Here is a 13,362-nt window from a genome sequence, read left to right as displayed (position 1 = left end):
TTCGGGGATTTCAGGACCTACTGCCCCTTTAAGGTAAAGGATTTTGATGGATATAACACAAGACCAGAATGTCAGGCAAAGGTTAAAGTAATTTCAGATTGTAGAAAAGAAGAGCAGAGAAATAAGAATATTTCAATATTTAAGAGAATTTTCATACCGACGCACAGATCTAAAAAAAAAAGGAAAACAAAATAATTAAAAGCGTCATCAGTGATGCAACCAGAATTAATGATGTAATGATGAATTGATCCTGCAGTAAACACTGCATGGTGCCATTTACAGGTTAAAAATCCAACTTTTTTTCTCATGATGAAAGGAATGACTAAAGTTTGTAGCAAATGTGTGGAGCGCCGTGGCCTCGTGGTCCGGAGCACTGACCCCATAGACTAATTGCGGGTACTTGCTGTTGTGGTGCGTGTGTTCTTAGGCAAGACACTTTGTCTTTCATTAGTTCTCCGGACCCAAGAGTAAATGGGTACCTGTGAGTGCAGAGATGGGTATTGCGAATGATAATTTTAGCTGCTTTGTGCCGAAATTGCAGCATCGATCTGTATACTCCCAAGCGAGCTGAGATAGTCTTTGGAATGTTTCTTGGCCCGATGACCAGGGGTAATAATAACGTAAAGCACTTTGTTCTTAGTTAAAAGCGCTACATAAGTATACATTATCATAATTATTACTACACGTAGTTTGAACTAAGCCGTCAACTCTATATCGTCTCTCTGCAACACTTGCGGGAGGACTGAGCCCTTTACACCCTGGTAATGCGCGTCGCTGAGGCACTGGACGAAGCTACGCCGAGGCTGTAGCTCCTCTTTCGAGAGGATTCCCCACAGAAGGCCTCCATCCACAAGATCCGGACCCTCTGCTTACAGGTGAAGGAAAGGAATATCAGCAGGCCCTGGAGGGTGTTCAGGATGATGAAGACATACCAAAGGCCTCCAAGGTCGCTCATGGCGGCAGCAAAGCCGAAGATCCACGTGAAACCCATCAGTGTGGATATCTGTGAAAGAGAAAGATATCTTTTAATTGGTGTCTTTTGTTTTCTTTTTTAAATTGAAGCCAGGAACCGGAAGGCACTGGCACTGTATCTCCGAGGTCTAAAGAAGTAGTGTTGTGGTCGAGACTGATGTACTAGTGATGGAACACCGGTACATTACCAGTCCGTTCACGACTAAAACGTCAATTTGCAAGTTGGATGAGCATGAGGCATACAAAGGAATGCCATTGTAACAATAATTTGATTAGCTTGTGAGTTGACTTGGGATGGGATAAAGTATGATTGACTTGGAAATGGCCTGTGTTGCCATGTGATCTACCGCATGCACCTTGACTACAACACTGGAAGAGACACCGACAAGAAAACGACGCAGACATGATCAATGTGAGAGAGCAAACCAAACTCACATGTCGGCTTCGGTGGGATTCGAACCCTAACCCAGATCGTAGTTACGTTAATGCACTCTGTCTCGACAGCATAAACACCTTTGGGCTCGCATCCAGGATATATATCAAATCAATTGAAAGCAAAATGGTATTCCATTACCAAATGTTTACCTTAACATATATGATAAGTTCCTCCCTCGCCCTTCTCACTTTGGTCACGTTTTTCTGAACGTTGTGCTGCGTCTCCTTGTTCGTTTTTCGAATACTCCACACAGTCCTCATGAAGAGGAAAATGTTTGTCAGTAAGATGCAAGCCAAGGGGGCGGCGAACACCACTAAGATGGACTGGCCGTTGCCGATCCAGCAAACCTCACTGTTTCCGTACCATATTGGAAGCTCCGTGCAATCGCATAGATAGATCACCAGGCATGGGACTACGATTAGGAGACCCCCTCCCCAGGTCAGCAGCGCGTAGGAGCGAAGCCTTGGGCGGTAGTGACCGCGGTCACAGCCCCGGCCAACGATGCATGATTTACCGGCGAAGGTCCTGTTCAGATCGTAAGCCAGGATGCCGGTCCAGAAAACATTGACCAGCCAGAAGTAGTGACTCAGAGCTGCCACCATAGTGCAGCCAGCTGGGTTGGCAATGGCTGACCCCGTCAAGAGAAGCAAGAGCTGTGCCATGAATAAGGACGCCACTAGGTTCATGATGCAACATGTGGCGTGGTTGCGCAGGACATCAAAGACAAAGTACGTCAAGAAGGTCGCTCCTCCAGCAACCATCGACACCACGTTACCTACCAAGCTCAACATGGCTTGCGTATCGGAGTACCCGAAGAATCTGGTGGTGATGGTTCCGTTGCGAGTCCCGTTACTCTCCAGGAACGAGCAGAGCTCCAACCTGCCGTCTCCCGTGTCTTGGTACTCCAGCTCCGTGAACACCCGTCCGGTCGGAATGTACACCACCGACCCGCTAGCCCCATCTGCCTCTCGGAACAAACTCCTGTTTAGATAAATGAGGGGGCAGGTGAATGTTACTTCATAGCAGATTTCAAGTTCTACCACTCTGCTGAAGTTCATCCCTTCGGTGTTAAAGGTCGCATGTATTGCCACCTGCTCAGATGAGTACGTGTTGACAATACCGGTGGAATTGTTTCGCTGTATCGAATAGTCGGTAGCATTTAGCAGACTTGTTTTACATGGAGTATCGGTGTCGTTTGCCTTTCTCTCAATCTCAGTGAACCAAACTCCCGAGTTGCGACACTTACCAAAGTTTTCAGTTGGACTCCAAGACGAGAGCAAGTGGGTCCATAGTGTCTGAAAGCTTTTTTCGCTGGAGTCTAAGAGGAAAATATACGAACACACACCAGTCTTCATACCGGTTTCTGGATGTTTCGTCGTGTGTAGCGTGACGTCATTGAGATCTATTCCGAAGAAACTTGCAAGGCAGAAGCTGGTTTCGTCTTGGCGTTGTGAACAGTCAGGTCCTGTATTATTTTCATATATAGTGCGGGTAACATGTATCTTTACGTCCAGTTCCCCGACACTTCCCTGTATCGGCACGAAAACGCAACGACCGTCGGTCAAGACGTATCCATCCTCACAAAACAGCCGTCGGCATCTCGACGCGAAGGGGTCAAAAACATGACCTGCCGGGCAGGCCACTTGCTCCTCGGCGACGACTGTTTCCTCCCGGACTATCCTCACGTGGCTGCTAGATCCGAAATCCAAGAGGATTGAGATGGGAGGGATGGAACTCTGCGTTTTGCTTAGTTGTGTCACAATAGAATATCCCGTGTGACAACGAGTCACAGAGCGTCGTGCGCTTACACGACGCACCGGCGTCCTCCAATCAACTCCCTCGGTAGCAACTGGTAGCCGGACATCTACACTACAGTTCAGGTCCTTCAGAGCACGGCCCGCAACGTCTCTGTTCGAGTTACGAAGCTTCACCAGAGAAGCTTCATAAGCCTCTTCCGTGTTGCACATCATTTGCACTGGCCACGCCCGGAGATCTTTCACCGTCTCGTTGTTACACACCGCGCAGTAGATGTTTCTGTACGAAACACCACTTGCCAAACTCGAAACAGTCACGTGGGAGATTGAGTGGAAGGAACCATTCTCCTCACTACGGCACTTTCCCGAGGCGTAGGTATCGTTGTAGTCTTTGCTGCAGGTATCGACGAGGAGGTATCCATGTCTTTCACCTTTGACCCCATAACAGCTGAACTGCTCACTCTGAGTAAGTAAAATAAACAGTGACACATTGGAATGCAATACAAATCAATGGCAGCGATAGCGTATTTTTTCTACTAATTTACATAGTTACTATTACCCAATGACAGCGATAGCGCATATTATGTTGCCTCTACTCATTTACATGATTATTACACACAAACTCTATGATCGCGGCCAGTATTACCTTTTTTGAATGGAACCCATTTATAGTTTGTGTGTGCATATGCATAGTTTAGTCATGTCTAGCTTGAAAGCTTGCCCCATTCCGTCATTTATAAACGAAATAGGGATTTTTTGTAAATTTTAATTTATGCCAATAAAACACTAGAATTAAAAAAAACCAAATTTAAAAAGAAAAAACCGCGCATCAACAGCTTTTTAACAGTATACCTCAAAGAAAACATGAACATTTTAAAGCCATGGTATTTTTTTTCAAGCGAATGAGGGCGCTGTATCGGTTGCTTTTCGGCGGCAGCAAAAAGTCATGAATATTAAGTTTATACGTAAGTTTATGTTATCATTCAAAAAGTGGGCCCTTCATTTTACCATTTTATTTTCAACTCCTGCTTAAGATATAGAAGTCCTTTTTTTCCGCGGTACTTGCCGGAGACTACTCATTGTACACAGAATGGAGTCGTTACAATAAAAATGGCCTGTTTGTTTACCTTCAGATTTTCATCAAGTGTCTCGACACTTGGGTGTTCTTCAAAGTTGTCATCTTCGGCTGTCTCGCAAAACTCGGCGTAGTCGTAACAACAGCCGTTTGAAAACGGGCACTCTTCATCGCACGGGCAAACTGGCGTCGGGGCACACGCAATACACAACCTGTGGAGAGCGCCCCCATGGGTGACATTTGTCAAACTATCTAGATAGCAAAGTGGACGAAACAAAAAATTCATGGATCATTACGATGGCAGTTGCTCAATATCAAATAGCGCTTGGGCAATGGGTTTCTATTTCTCACACCCATCCGGCGTTATGCTCTTTTCCCCCTCTTTTTAACCCAAGGCTAATTACTCATCAAGCCTGTAGGGAATTCGTGAGTAAGGCCAATAATTTGACGCCACTAACTGATCTAACTTGCTTCGTTCTAGACAAGCCCAGTTGAAGAACTCAAAAATCCCAGCAGGTAAGTTCTTCCTAAGGTCATGATAGAATTGCTCCGTAAGTGGCGAGTAAACATCATGGCGTGCCTGTCCCAGTTCGCAAAGATAACATAATGGGATTGGCGTCTTGTGCACAGACCTTTAAATTTCTGTCGGTACTGAACCCTATTCTGCGTTTACAAAGTAGGACAAATTATTACCCGGACCAATATAACAAGAAACATGATCTCACTTCTTCGTGACTCGCTTCACGGTGACATGTTCTGAGTTTATCGTTGCAACCGGAGCAAGGCAAGATGTAATAGGATCGTGTCTAATCTACCACAGGAGGGGGCACTTAAGGGTTTCGCTTGGTAAGTGGCTGCTATCTGTTGAAACGCTAAAACGGCCCAAGATGCCTTTTTATTTTTCGTGACGGCGTCAACAATCTAAAACCGCGGAGCAGCAGACCCACAGTGCTTTTATTTTAAATGCTGCGATGTATAAACACTCGCGAGATCTTGAGATATAATGCCCTAAATGCTAAGAAAAATAAGACGGGTGGACACTCGTGCTTACACTGTACTCGGCGAAAGTGCTTGTAAGTTGCATACAAGGCAATAGAAAAAAATATCCTGGGATTGTTTAACAAGTCTTTTGGAACAGAGATATATAGTCAGTACCAAATATTCAAGGAAGGTGTTTTGTACTATTTGGCAATTCCATGAGAAAGATGAATGATGGGCGTCGATAATGATTAGGGTTCGGAATGCTACAAACTAATAATGTTCACATAATAATTGGCCCACTTTCGTATTTCATTCGGTGTGTTTCCATACGTTGCCGAACCTTTTTTTTATGCTGAATTGGAGTACGAGCCAATGATAAAGACACTGCGTGATCAGCACAGTAGGCCTTCGTGTGAAGAAGGAGTGAATTTCAACGCTGCTTTATTAATTAATTAATCCATCACCAGAGGAAACCAAAAGACTATCTGGTCAAGCTATATGTCCTCAACCTGAGCATGGGAACCATAGGAAAGGCAGACGAATTATACTTGCATGGTTGTACCCAGTAGGCCTACAAACACGGCTAGACTGATTTCCAAAGGTGTAACTATTACATCTTAGGAGATCCTCGAGGCAGCCCGGGACAGAGCCAATGAAAGGAACTAGAGGAGGAGGGGAGAAGGAGAGGGAGGTGGAGGAGGAAGAGAAAGAGGAGCAGGAGGAAGCGAAGGAAGAGGAAGGGAAGATGAGGTGGAAGAGGATGAGGAGGAGGAGGAGTTCTATTAATTAAATAATCCATTAATCAATTCAACTTTGTTTGAATAGAGCTAGACTTTTCAGCGAAGTTTTACTCCCATTTCCTTAAGTAGGGATAGAAGAAACACAATGACCAAGTTTAATTTCATCAAACTTTTGCTCGAACAAATTAGCGCGATTGGAATCCATCACCCTTGTGTACGGGGACATTTTTAATTAGTGTTCCCTTTTACTTTGCCGACACGATGGATGGTGTGCTCTTGGGCTTAAGTGTTTTCTTCATGTGCAAGTAAAACCCTCGGTTGTAGGCCATTCCGGGATTTAAGGGTATGAGCGATCAGATACATAAGGGGCAATTTCCTTTTTTTTTTGCCCACTCAAGGCTGTTAAACCCATCATCATCATCATCATCATCCGAGAACGTACGAGGTACAGAATGGGAATGATGGAATAATAGACAGACAGGCACACGAATCAGAAGATTATGAGTGAGGCAGGGAACATGACCGTTACGACGGGCAGCCCAACAGGTGTTGCTAGGGACCTGACCAGTCGCATATTATATTCATTATGGATTGCCACGTCTTGAACTTTGTTCAATCTCCACTCGAAATGATAACGACCATGAGTTGCAAGCTATCGCGATAAATCATCTCAGTGAATTGGTCTCTGAAGGGGAAAAAATAAAGAAAGTGCTGTGGGCGTTTTAGTTTGTTCAGATTCAAAGAAAGAAAATATATTTTCTCGTTAATTCTTTGTTTGATTAGAGACGGGAACAAAAGATCATGGGAACCATAAAGGCTTCAAGTAAAAAGCAATTTTTAATTGAACTAGGCCTACCCAGAATATGCTGGCTTACACTTCTTATAACAAGAAGGTTAGAACAGATCGAGAAATGACGAGCTTATGAAATTTCTAGGGCTTATGAAAAACACACAACAATCGTGTTAGCTTTATTTCTAATTTCGATGCGACTCGATGTAAGTGGATTTTCTCAGTGACATGATTCTGTTGACTAATTTCAGTTGTGCACGGTTAACCCATGCATAAGAGTATGACTGTTTCGGTGAATCAGCCTGTAAATACAGTCGTATTGTTTTTACAAGATCAGCCAGTCCATGTCGTTTGTACATTCAGGCCCATTGTATCCCTCCATGCAATATGACACTGTCAATGCACATATCAACATTCATCATCCAAATCCTTAAAACCAAATCCATTTCAAAGCGAAAGCAACCACGGATTTAAGAAGAATCCCATAATTATTTACAGTGAGAAGTACTTTTTGGCACTGCCAATGCACCTGGCAAAATTCATCATACAAATCCTTACAACCAATCCATTTCAAAGCAAAAGCCTCGTGAACCACGGATTTAAGAACAATCCGATAATTATTTATAGCCAGAAGCACTTTTTGAGAATGCCAATGCACCTGTCAAAATCCATCATACCCTTAAAACCAATCCATTTCAAAGCAAAAGCAACCACGGATTTAAACCCATAGTTATTTATAGTGAGAAGCTTCCGTTCGCTCATCTATGTAACACTATACCTTTTCGGAATGTTATTGATGTGTGTTGTCATTGCAACTTGCATTAGCGATCGTGTCTTGTTGCCGTCCTTGGTATCGTGTTCAACATTTTATTTTAGGAGTTGCCAAATTAATTCCTTTCTGGCGTTGAAAACGAAAAACAAGAATGTTTCACTCCCATAAAAAATTCTCTCTCATGTTGCCTGATCAAATCCCTTCCCTTAATGGCTTACAATTATCTTTCGTATACATTGTTGTGAATGTTCTCGCTAACGAATAGAGACAGGCTAAAAGCAAAAAGACTGATATTGATAACATGCTTATATAACTTTACTTCGGATTGGGAAAGGAACAGCGTGGAAAGTCATAGAGTAGTATACGATTTATTACTAGTACATGGCCTACGTGCCTTCTTTAGTGGTTTTTCTAAATATAACTCTGCAACAATGTTTCTAAGTCTTCAAAGAACACATTTCTCAGAATTTGGGGAGTCAGGTTTGCGTATCGGTACTTTCCTCGCCTTCCACCGCTGTGAATTCGAATGCCGCCTATGCCAACATTTTTTTTTTTTTTACATGTTTTTTTCCAAGCATATTTGTCTGGGCTTTTCCTCCACCTCTAAAACTGTAATTGTTTTCTCATTGTCTTCTCTCTACAGGTTTCTTCAAGCTTGCGAGCTACAGTGCCTTGACCGCTGTTGAGGAATCCTTGGTTTCATTGTCAGAAATGGTTAATAACTTAATATAATCTACCAGCCGTTTTCGAATTTTACTCCAGCACACCGAGAAACGTAAAGAGGTTGTGAAGTCACCGCCAATTTGGTGATTCCTTCGAATCGCTATATGTATACTCCTGTATAGCGTTCTCAATATATTGGGGGAAAAAATATCAAAAAAGCTCGAACGTTTTGTTTCTCCGCACTGAATTCCACCTTTGGATGAACGCTCGGCCACCGGACCCTAGAAATTCAAAATATTTATGACCGTACCTGGATTTTACTTGCACTTTCTGCTATGGCAGCAAAAAAATCTCCCGATTACTTCCCTTTTTTTTCAATCCAGATCAACCTTTGGATGAACTCGTGTTAATCACGAACGTGCGATGTTTGTTTGTACACTCATTGTGTACGTATCGCGACTAAGCAATGAGATTGGAACGTGTAGAAAGACACAAAACAGAAATGGATTTTTGCATTTCATCAGGTGACCTAACGGGGAAAAATTAAGTTGAAAAATATCCGGGAAATAGGCCTAGTTTTAATGTTACACTCCCATTGCAACCTCTAGTTGTAAAGCTGATAGTGGTAAATAATATAGTAGATAACGGTTAACGTTAGGAGCATTTTTTGTGTGTAAAAGGCCTTAAAATGGTAAGGCCTATGCTTTGATTTCACTGTCCTCTGAAGTCACGGTTGGCACATGAACAAAAACGGTGTTTTTGTTTGTTTGCAAATTTGTTTCTTTCAGACTTTGAACAGTTACATGTTACAACATTACCTCTATTAGAACACTTCAAAACGTATCGCTATTACGCATCACATAACGTTGATGATGACAAATTATGGCAAAATTACTTCACCAAGGCTTACCACGCCTGCACTTTGGGTCAACATGGCCATGGAGGTGAAAGTAAACATCAGTATATGACTCCACCCAGCTAACGGCTGCCGCGCAAATCCCGCTAGTGGTATCAAATTAATATGTAAGGTGTTGTAGACTTCGACTTTTCGAGCTAATACAGGCGTAAGCCAGTGCTAGAGAGTTGTTCAAATACCATCGATCAGCACTGTAATAAATTCACTTGCGCAGAAGCAAGCATCGACTGCAAAGAGTACAGGCACCCGTGTTGGCTGTATAATGTTAAAGTTGTTGATTCTGGAGATTTTTCAACATTAAAACACAATTTTGTAATCGTTGCTCCGTGCGTACAACCGTACTGCTTGTGCTCTTTCACTTCGATGATTGCTTGTGCGCATGCCCGCATAGATTTGCATTTTTAACGAGCTGGTTTATTACCACAGGTTGACCTTTCGTTGTTACATTTTTGATAGACCTTTCTTTTGTTTCTAAAAAGTGAGCGCCATTTTGAGTGGGCTGCCACATGGGCTTAAATTTCAGCCGTGGTTGGCATTATGGCAACAGATTTTGCCAAAGGTTCCATAATTCATGAACACCCTCATTACTACCTAAACTAGGTAAGAAAGAGGAATTCTTATTAAGTCTTTGGTAGTGTTTTACGGTTGGTACATTTTGTGTATTTTCAATAATCCAATGATATGTTTAGAAACATTAACAACTATATTCCTTTTTTTTTGGCGTCGTTGACCTTCCAGTTTGCCAAGCCATGGTTGGCAAAAAGTGCAAACCACGCGTTGGCAAAGAAAAGGTCTCTTTTGACGATACGATACTCGAGAGTGCTGCGTATGGTATGACGCAATGAAACGGAGATAATTAACCTTTTGGTATAAACACTTAGATGCGAGATCCTGTCGTCTTGCCGGGTTAGATTTGACTAATGACTGAGCCGATTGATTGAATGCGTGCACTATCCCGATCGTCGGTTTACCTAATCTGAAAATGAATAATGGCTCCTCATAATGGAATAAATCAATTTCATTGGGGTGAGGAAAGTGCAAAATTCTTCATCAAAAGTCACTGTGAGATGACATCTTTAAGTCACTGCATTAGTTCTTACATTTTCCAGGCGATCTTTTTTGTTCAATTCTCTTTTTCGATTTCTTTTTTTATAGAACATTCCACATTGTCCATGAGTGGAAAACCTGGGTACAGACATACTGCCTGTTTGGTTAATAATTGTTACACAGTGAAGGTAATGCCTAAACTGATAGCACAGCAACAAAATAATGAGTGCGCCTAGTCAGATGTAACTCCAAGATACTCGAGTCGAACTGCCGGCTAAAATCATTCAAAGGAAATATAATTCTTGCCAGAATTATTGCCTGAGAAATCTACCATAAAGAGGTAATATAAGGCTTGCAGTCGGAAGCTAAAAATGTAGTCGAGCGCTAGAAATGAAAACTTTAGTCTAAAAGCGCCGTGTGTTTCTGTATAAGTGATTTTCAGTCAGTTCACACGAACTACACCAGTCAGTATCTTACCGCTTTAAAGAGGGAATACCTTAGGCCTACACTGCAAAAACTATGGTGTAAATTAAACACTGTTGGTATATATGACCATTGGTCAAAATATTTCCAGTGGTCCTATATATAGATACCACCAGTGTTGAATTGAACACCCTGTTTTGCAGTGTAAGGTATTACAAAGTATCTCATGAAACTGAAAGATACGAAATAAAAAAACAACACATTGTTTCCGACCAGTTTGGAGGCATGGATGTCTACGCAAAACATGTACACAGAAATTATTTCTATGGCTCTTTGATACTGACAAACTATACAAATCTTTGCACTAATGGCGTTTTTCCCTCCCCGTTAAAACACCAAGGAACATTAACTCCCTTTTACCGTACTTTTGATGTTTGCCAATTTATTTCAATTTAGGGCACTAAGTAAACATGGGTCCGGATGCGTTCATCTTGTTCTTTATTTAATAACGGTGCGTTCGTGTATGAAATTGGAAATTGTGGCGATAGTGATTTACGACGGCGAAATAATTTCTCCTCGATTATGACTAAGTGTTTTCAGTGCAAACACAAGACGGTTGTACTTTCGACGCAGTGATTTCTGCATCTTGAGCACAAAGCAAGGAGCAAGACGTGTTTCTTTGTTATTTCGAACTGATTTTCTTCATCAAAAGTCCTGATAATTTGGTAAATTATCAATCATTTTACAGTCAGAGTTAAAGTGTTTGTAAAATGTTCTTTTAACAATTGAACTCCATGGTAATGCTGCAACCTCAATGGTTATGACTAAGTGTTTTCATTCAAACACAGGACGGCCATACGTTTGATGTGGTGGTTTCTGCATCTGCCTCAGATTTCATTTTGAGGATGAAATGAGCAAGTGGTTCGTTGTTATTTTCAACTGATTTTTTTATCATAGGTTCTAATAGTTTGGTAAATTAACAATCATTTTACAGTGAGAGTTAGAGTGATTTTCAAATTGTCTTTTTACAATTTAACTCGATGTAATGCTGTTACAGTTTTAAACCCAGTTCGTACAGTGGGCCTACATGTAATTTTACTTTATTTAGCTTTATGTGATTTTGTTTTGGAGGGGAGGGTTTACAGGTTTTAAATTATCACACTGCTGCTTGAGCAAGAATATGACAAATCCTTAATATTTGTCTTCGGAAGGACATCATCAAACAAGAGAGGAAACAAAACAACAGACGAATCCACTGAGGGATATAATAATTATAGATACAATATGACAGAACAGATATACGACACGTGTTTTAAAATAGGGTCCTTTCCGCCCAAGCGGAATAACATGCGGCATAACATTACCCTTTCCCCTACTAAAAGCAAAAGCAAAGATTGTCTGGTTGTTCATTACCAACTTTGAGCCTCATGTCTAGTCTGCTGGGGCATTTTGTCAGAGTCATTGATCCATTCTCTTAGCACTGACAGGTTTTCACGTTCCTAGGGTCCTGGCGCCAAAAGAAATGGTACTTACGGCAAAACGGAAATGTGTAATCAATTTTCTTGGCACGTGAGTGGCATTTTCAATATAATATCGCGACACTTTACGAAAAATGTAAAAGATAGATGTATATGCCTGGATAACTTTCCATGCATGCATGCTGTTGTAAAACCGTGGGTGAAAATAGACTGCTTCCCTGTGCCATATATGAAATTTGGACTCCTATAAAATCTGGTCTCCTTTACCTTATATGGACGCTAACCCTGACACGTGACCTGACACTATCCTAATTATTTTCACTATGCGCATGCGCATTATAACCAAGGGTACGTATTTCAAAGACTCCAATAATAGTTCACTTTACCGTACCAGTCCTTTTGTACTATATTCCAGACTTTTCGCTGGTCCCGGAGAGAGCCAGCCTATATCGAGTCACTGTCTTGTGACCCTAGCAGTGCTTATACCTTGTGACGCCAAAGAAATAATGTTGGGTTAAATCCAGCCTTATGTGTAGACCAAACTACATGAAGACTCCCAATGAATAACTAATCTCAAGCAATTATTGAATATAGATTTTCGTTCGATCTGAGACCAGCTGTACTAGGCTTGTCCGCTCTCGTTGAGGAAAACAAATAGGCCTACTGTCCGGTACAGATTCCGGACACTGATGGAGACGGTCATGCCATGCACGAAAGACACGGCAAATCTACTTCCTTAAATTTACATAATCAAGAAGAAGGTTTTCGCAACCTGTTCTTGATTTTTTTTTTGTGTGGGGTCGTTACCGTCCATTTGTCACGTTTTCCGAGATCTCAATTTACACGGTTCTAATTTTTTTTCCCCATGTGGGCCTAATGATGGATCTTTCCCAACGACCGAGTCACGAGTTATACCGTCTCGCTTCATTTTACCGAACAAATATTGGAGTTCGCTGGCATAAAGACACCGACGAACATTTATTGTTGAAGCTGTCATCGTTTTGGGTGCGCTATTACATACGAGCCCCACTTTTGGTTGTTGATGACACAAAATGTCGTTACAAATTAATACCAACAATCGATGTTACACATGAGGGAAAGATGGCTTTTGCTCCAGGCTGAATTCACGTTACAATACTAAACAGGGAAAACAAACAAATAGCAGGCAAGATGTGGGTTTCAACTACAGAAATTTAAATTTAACCAGTATTCGCTGGCTTTTGTAATGTGCTTTCAATTAATGCCCTTTAGAAAATGCTTTTTTTTCTTCTGTTAATGCCTCGGTTTATTTTCCCTGCATGGGGAATGCGGTTTA

The 13,362-nt window shown here is 41.8% G+C and overlaps 1 protein-coding gene across 1 annotated transcript; it reads right to left on the bottom strand.

Moving 5' to 3' along the window:
• Positions 1-20: 20 nt before the first annotated feature.
• On the bottom strand, positions 21-12,017 carry LOC119731537. The gene is made up of 5 exons (XM_038204711.1): positions 11,987-12,017; positions 5,833-5,997; positions 4,290-4,489; positions 1,558-3,624; positions 21-1,003 (listed from the first exon to the last, which is right to left on the bottom strand). Exons 1-5 carry the CDS (start codon positions 12,015-12,017, stop codon positions 752-754), a joined length of 2,715 nt encoding a protein of 904 aa, XP_038060639.1. The 3' UTR covers positions 21-751.
• Positions 12,018-13,362: the final 1,345 nt, after the last annotated feature.

This window comes from Patiria miniata, unplaced genomic scaffold, assembly GCF_015706575.1.
Source record: "Patiria miniata isolate m_02_andy unplaced genomic scaffold, ASM1570657v1 HiC_scaffold_1, whole genome shotgun sequence".
NCBI lineage: Eukaryota > Metazoa > Echinodermata > Asteroidea > Valvatida > Asterinidae > Patiria > Patiria miniata.
Note: the sequence above shows the minus strand (reverse complement) of the source record. Positions and strands in the feature narration are given on the sequence as shown.

Bases quoted from the DNA above. Each gene is read 5' to 3' on its own strand.
- LOC119731537 (XM_038204711.1), bottom strand. From the start codon at position 12,017: ATGCCCCAGCAGACTAGACATGAGGCTCAAA. The intron at 5,998-11,986 runs GTTGGTAATGAA...TTTAATTAATAG, and splicing joins GACTAGACATGAGGCTCAAA to AACTCCTCCTCCTCCTCATC. The intron at 4,490-5,832 runs GTAATAGTTACA...TTTGCTATCTAG, and splicing joins CCTCGAGGATCTCCTAAGAT to ATAGTTTGACAAATGTCACC.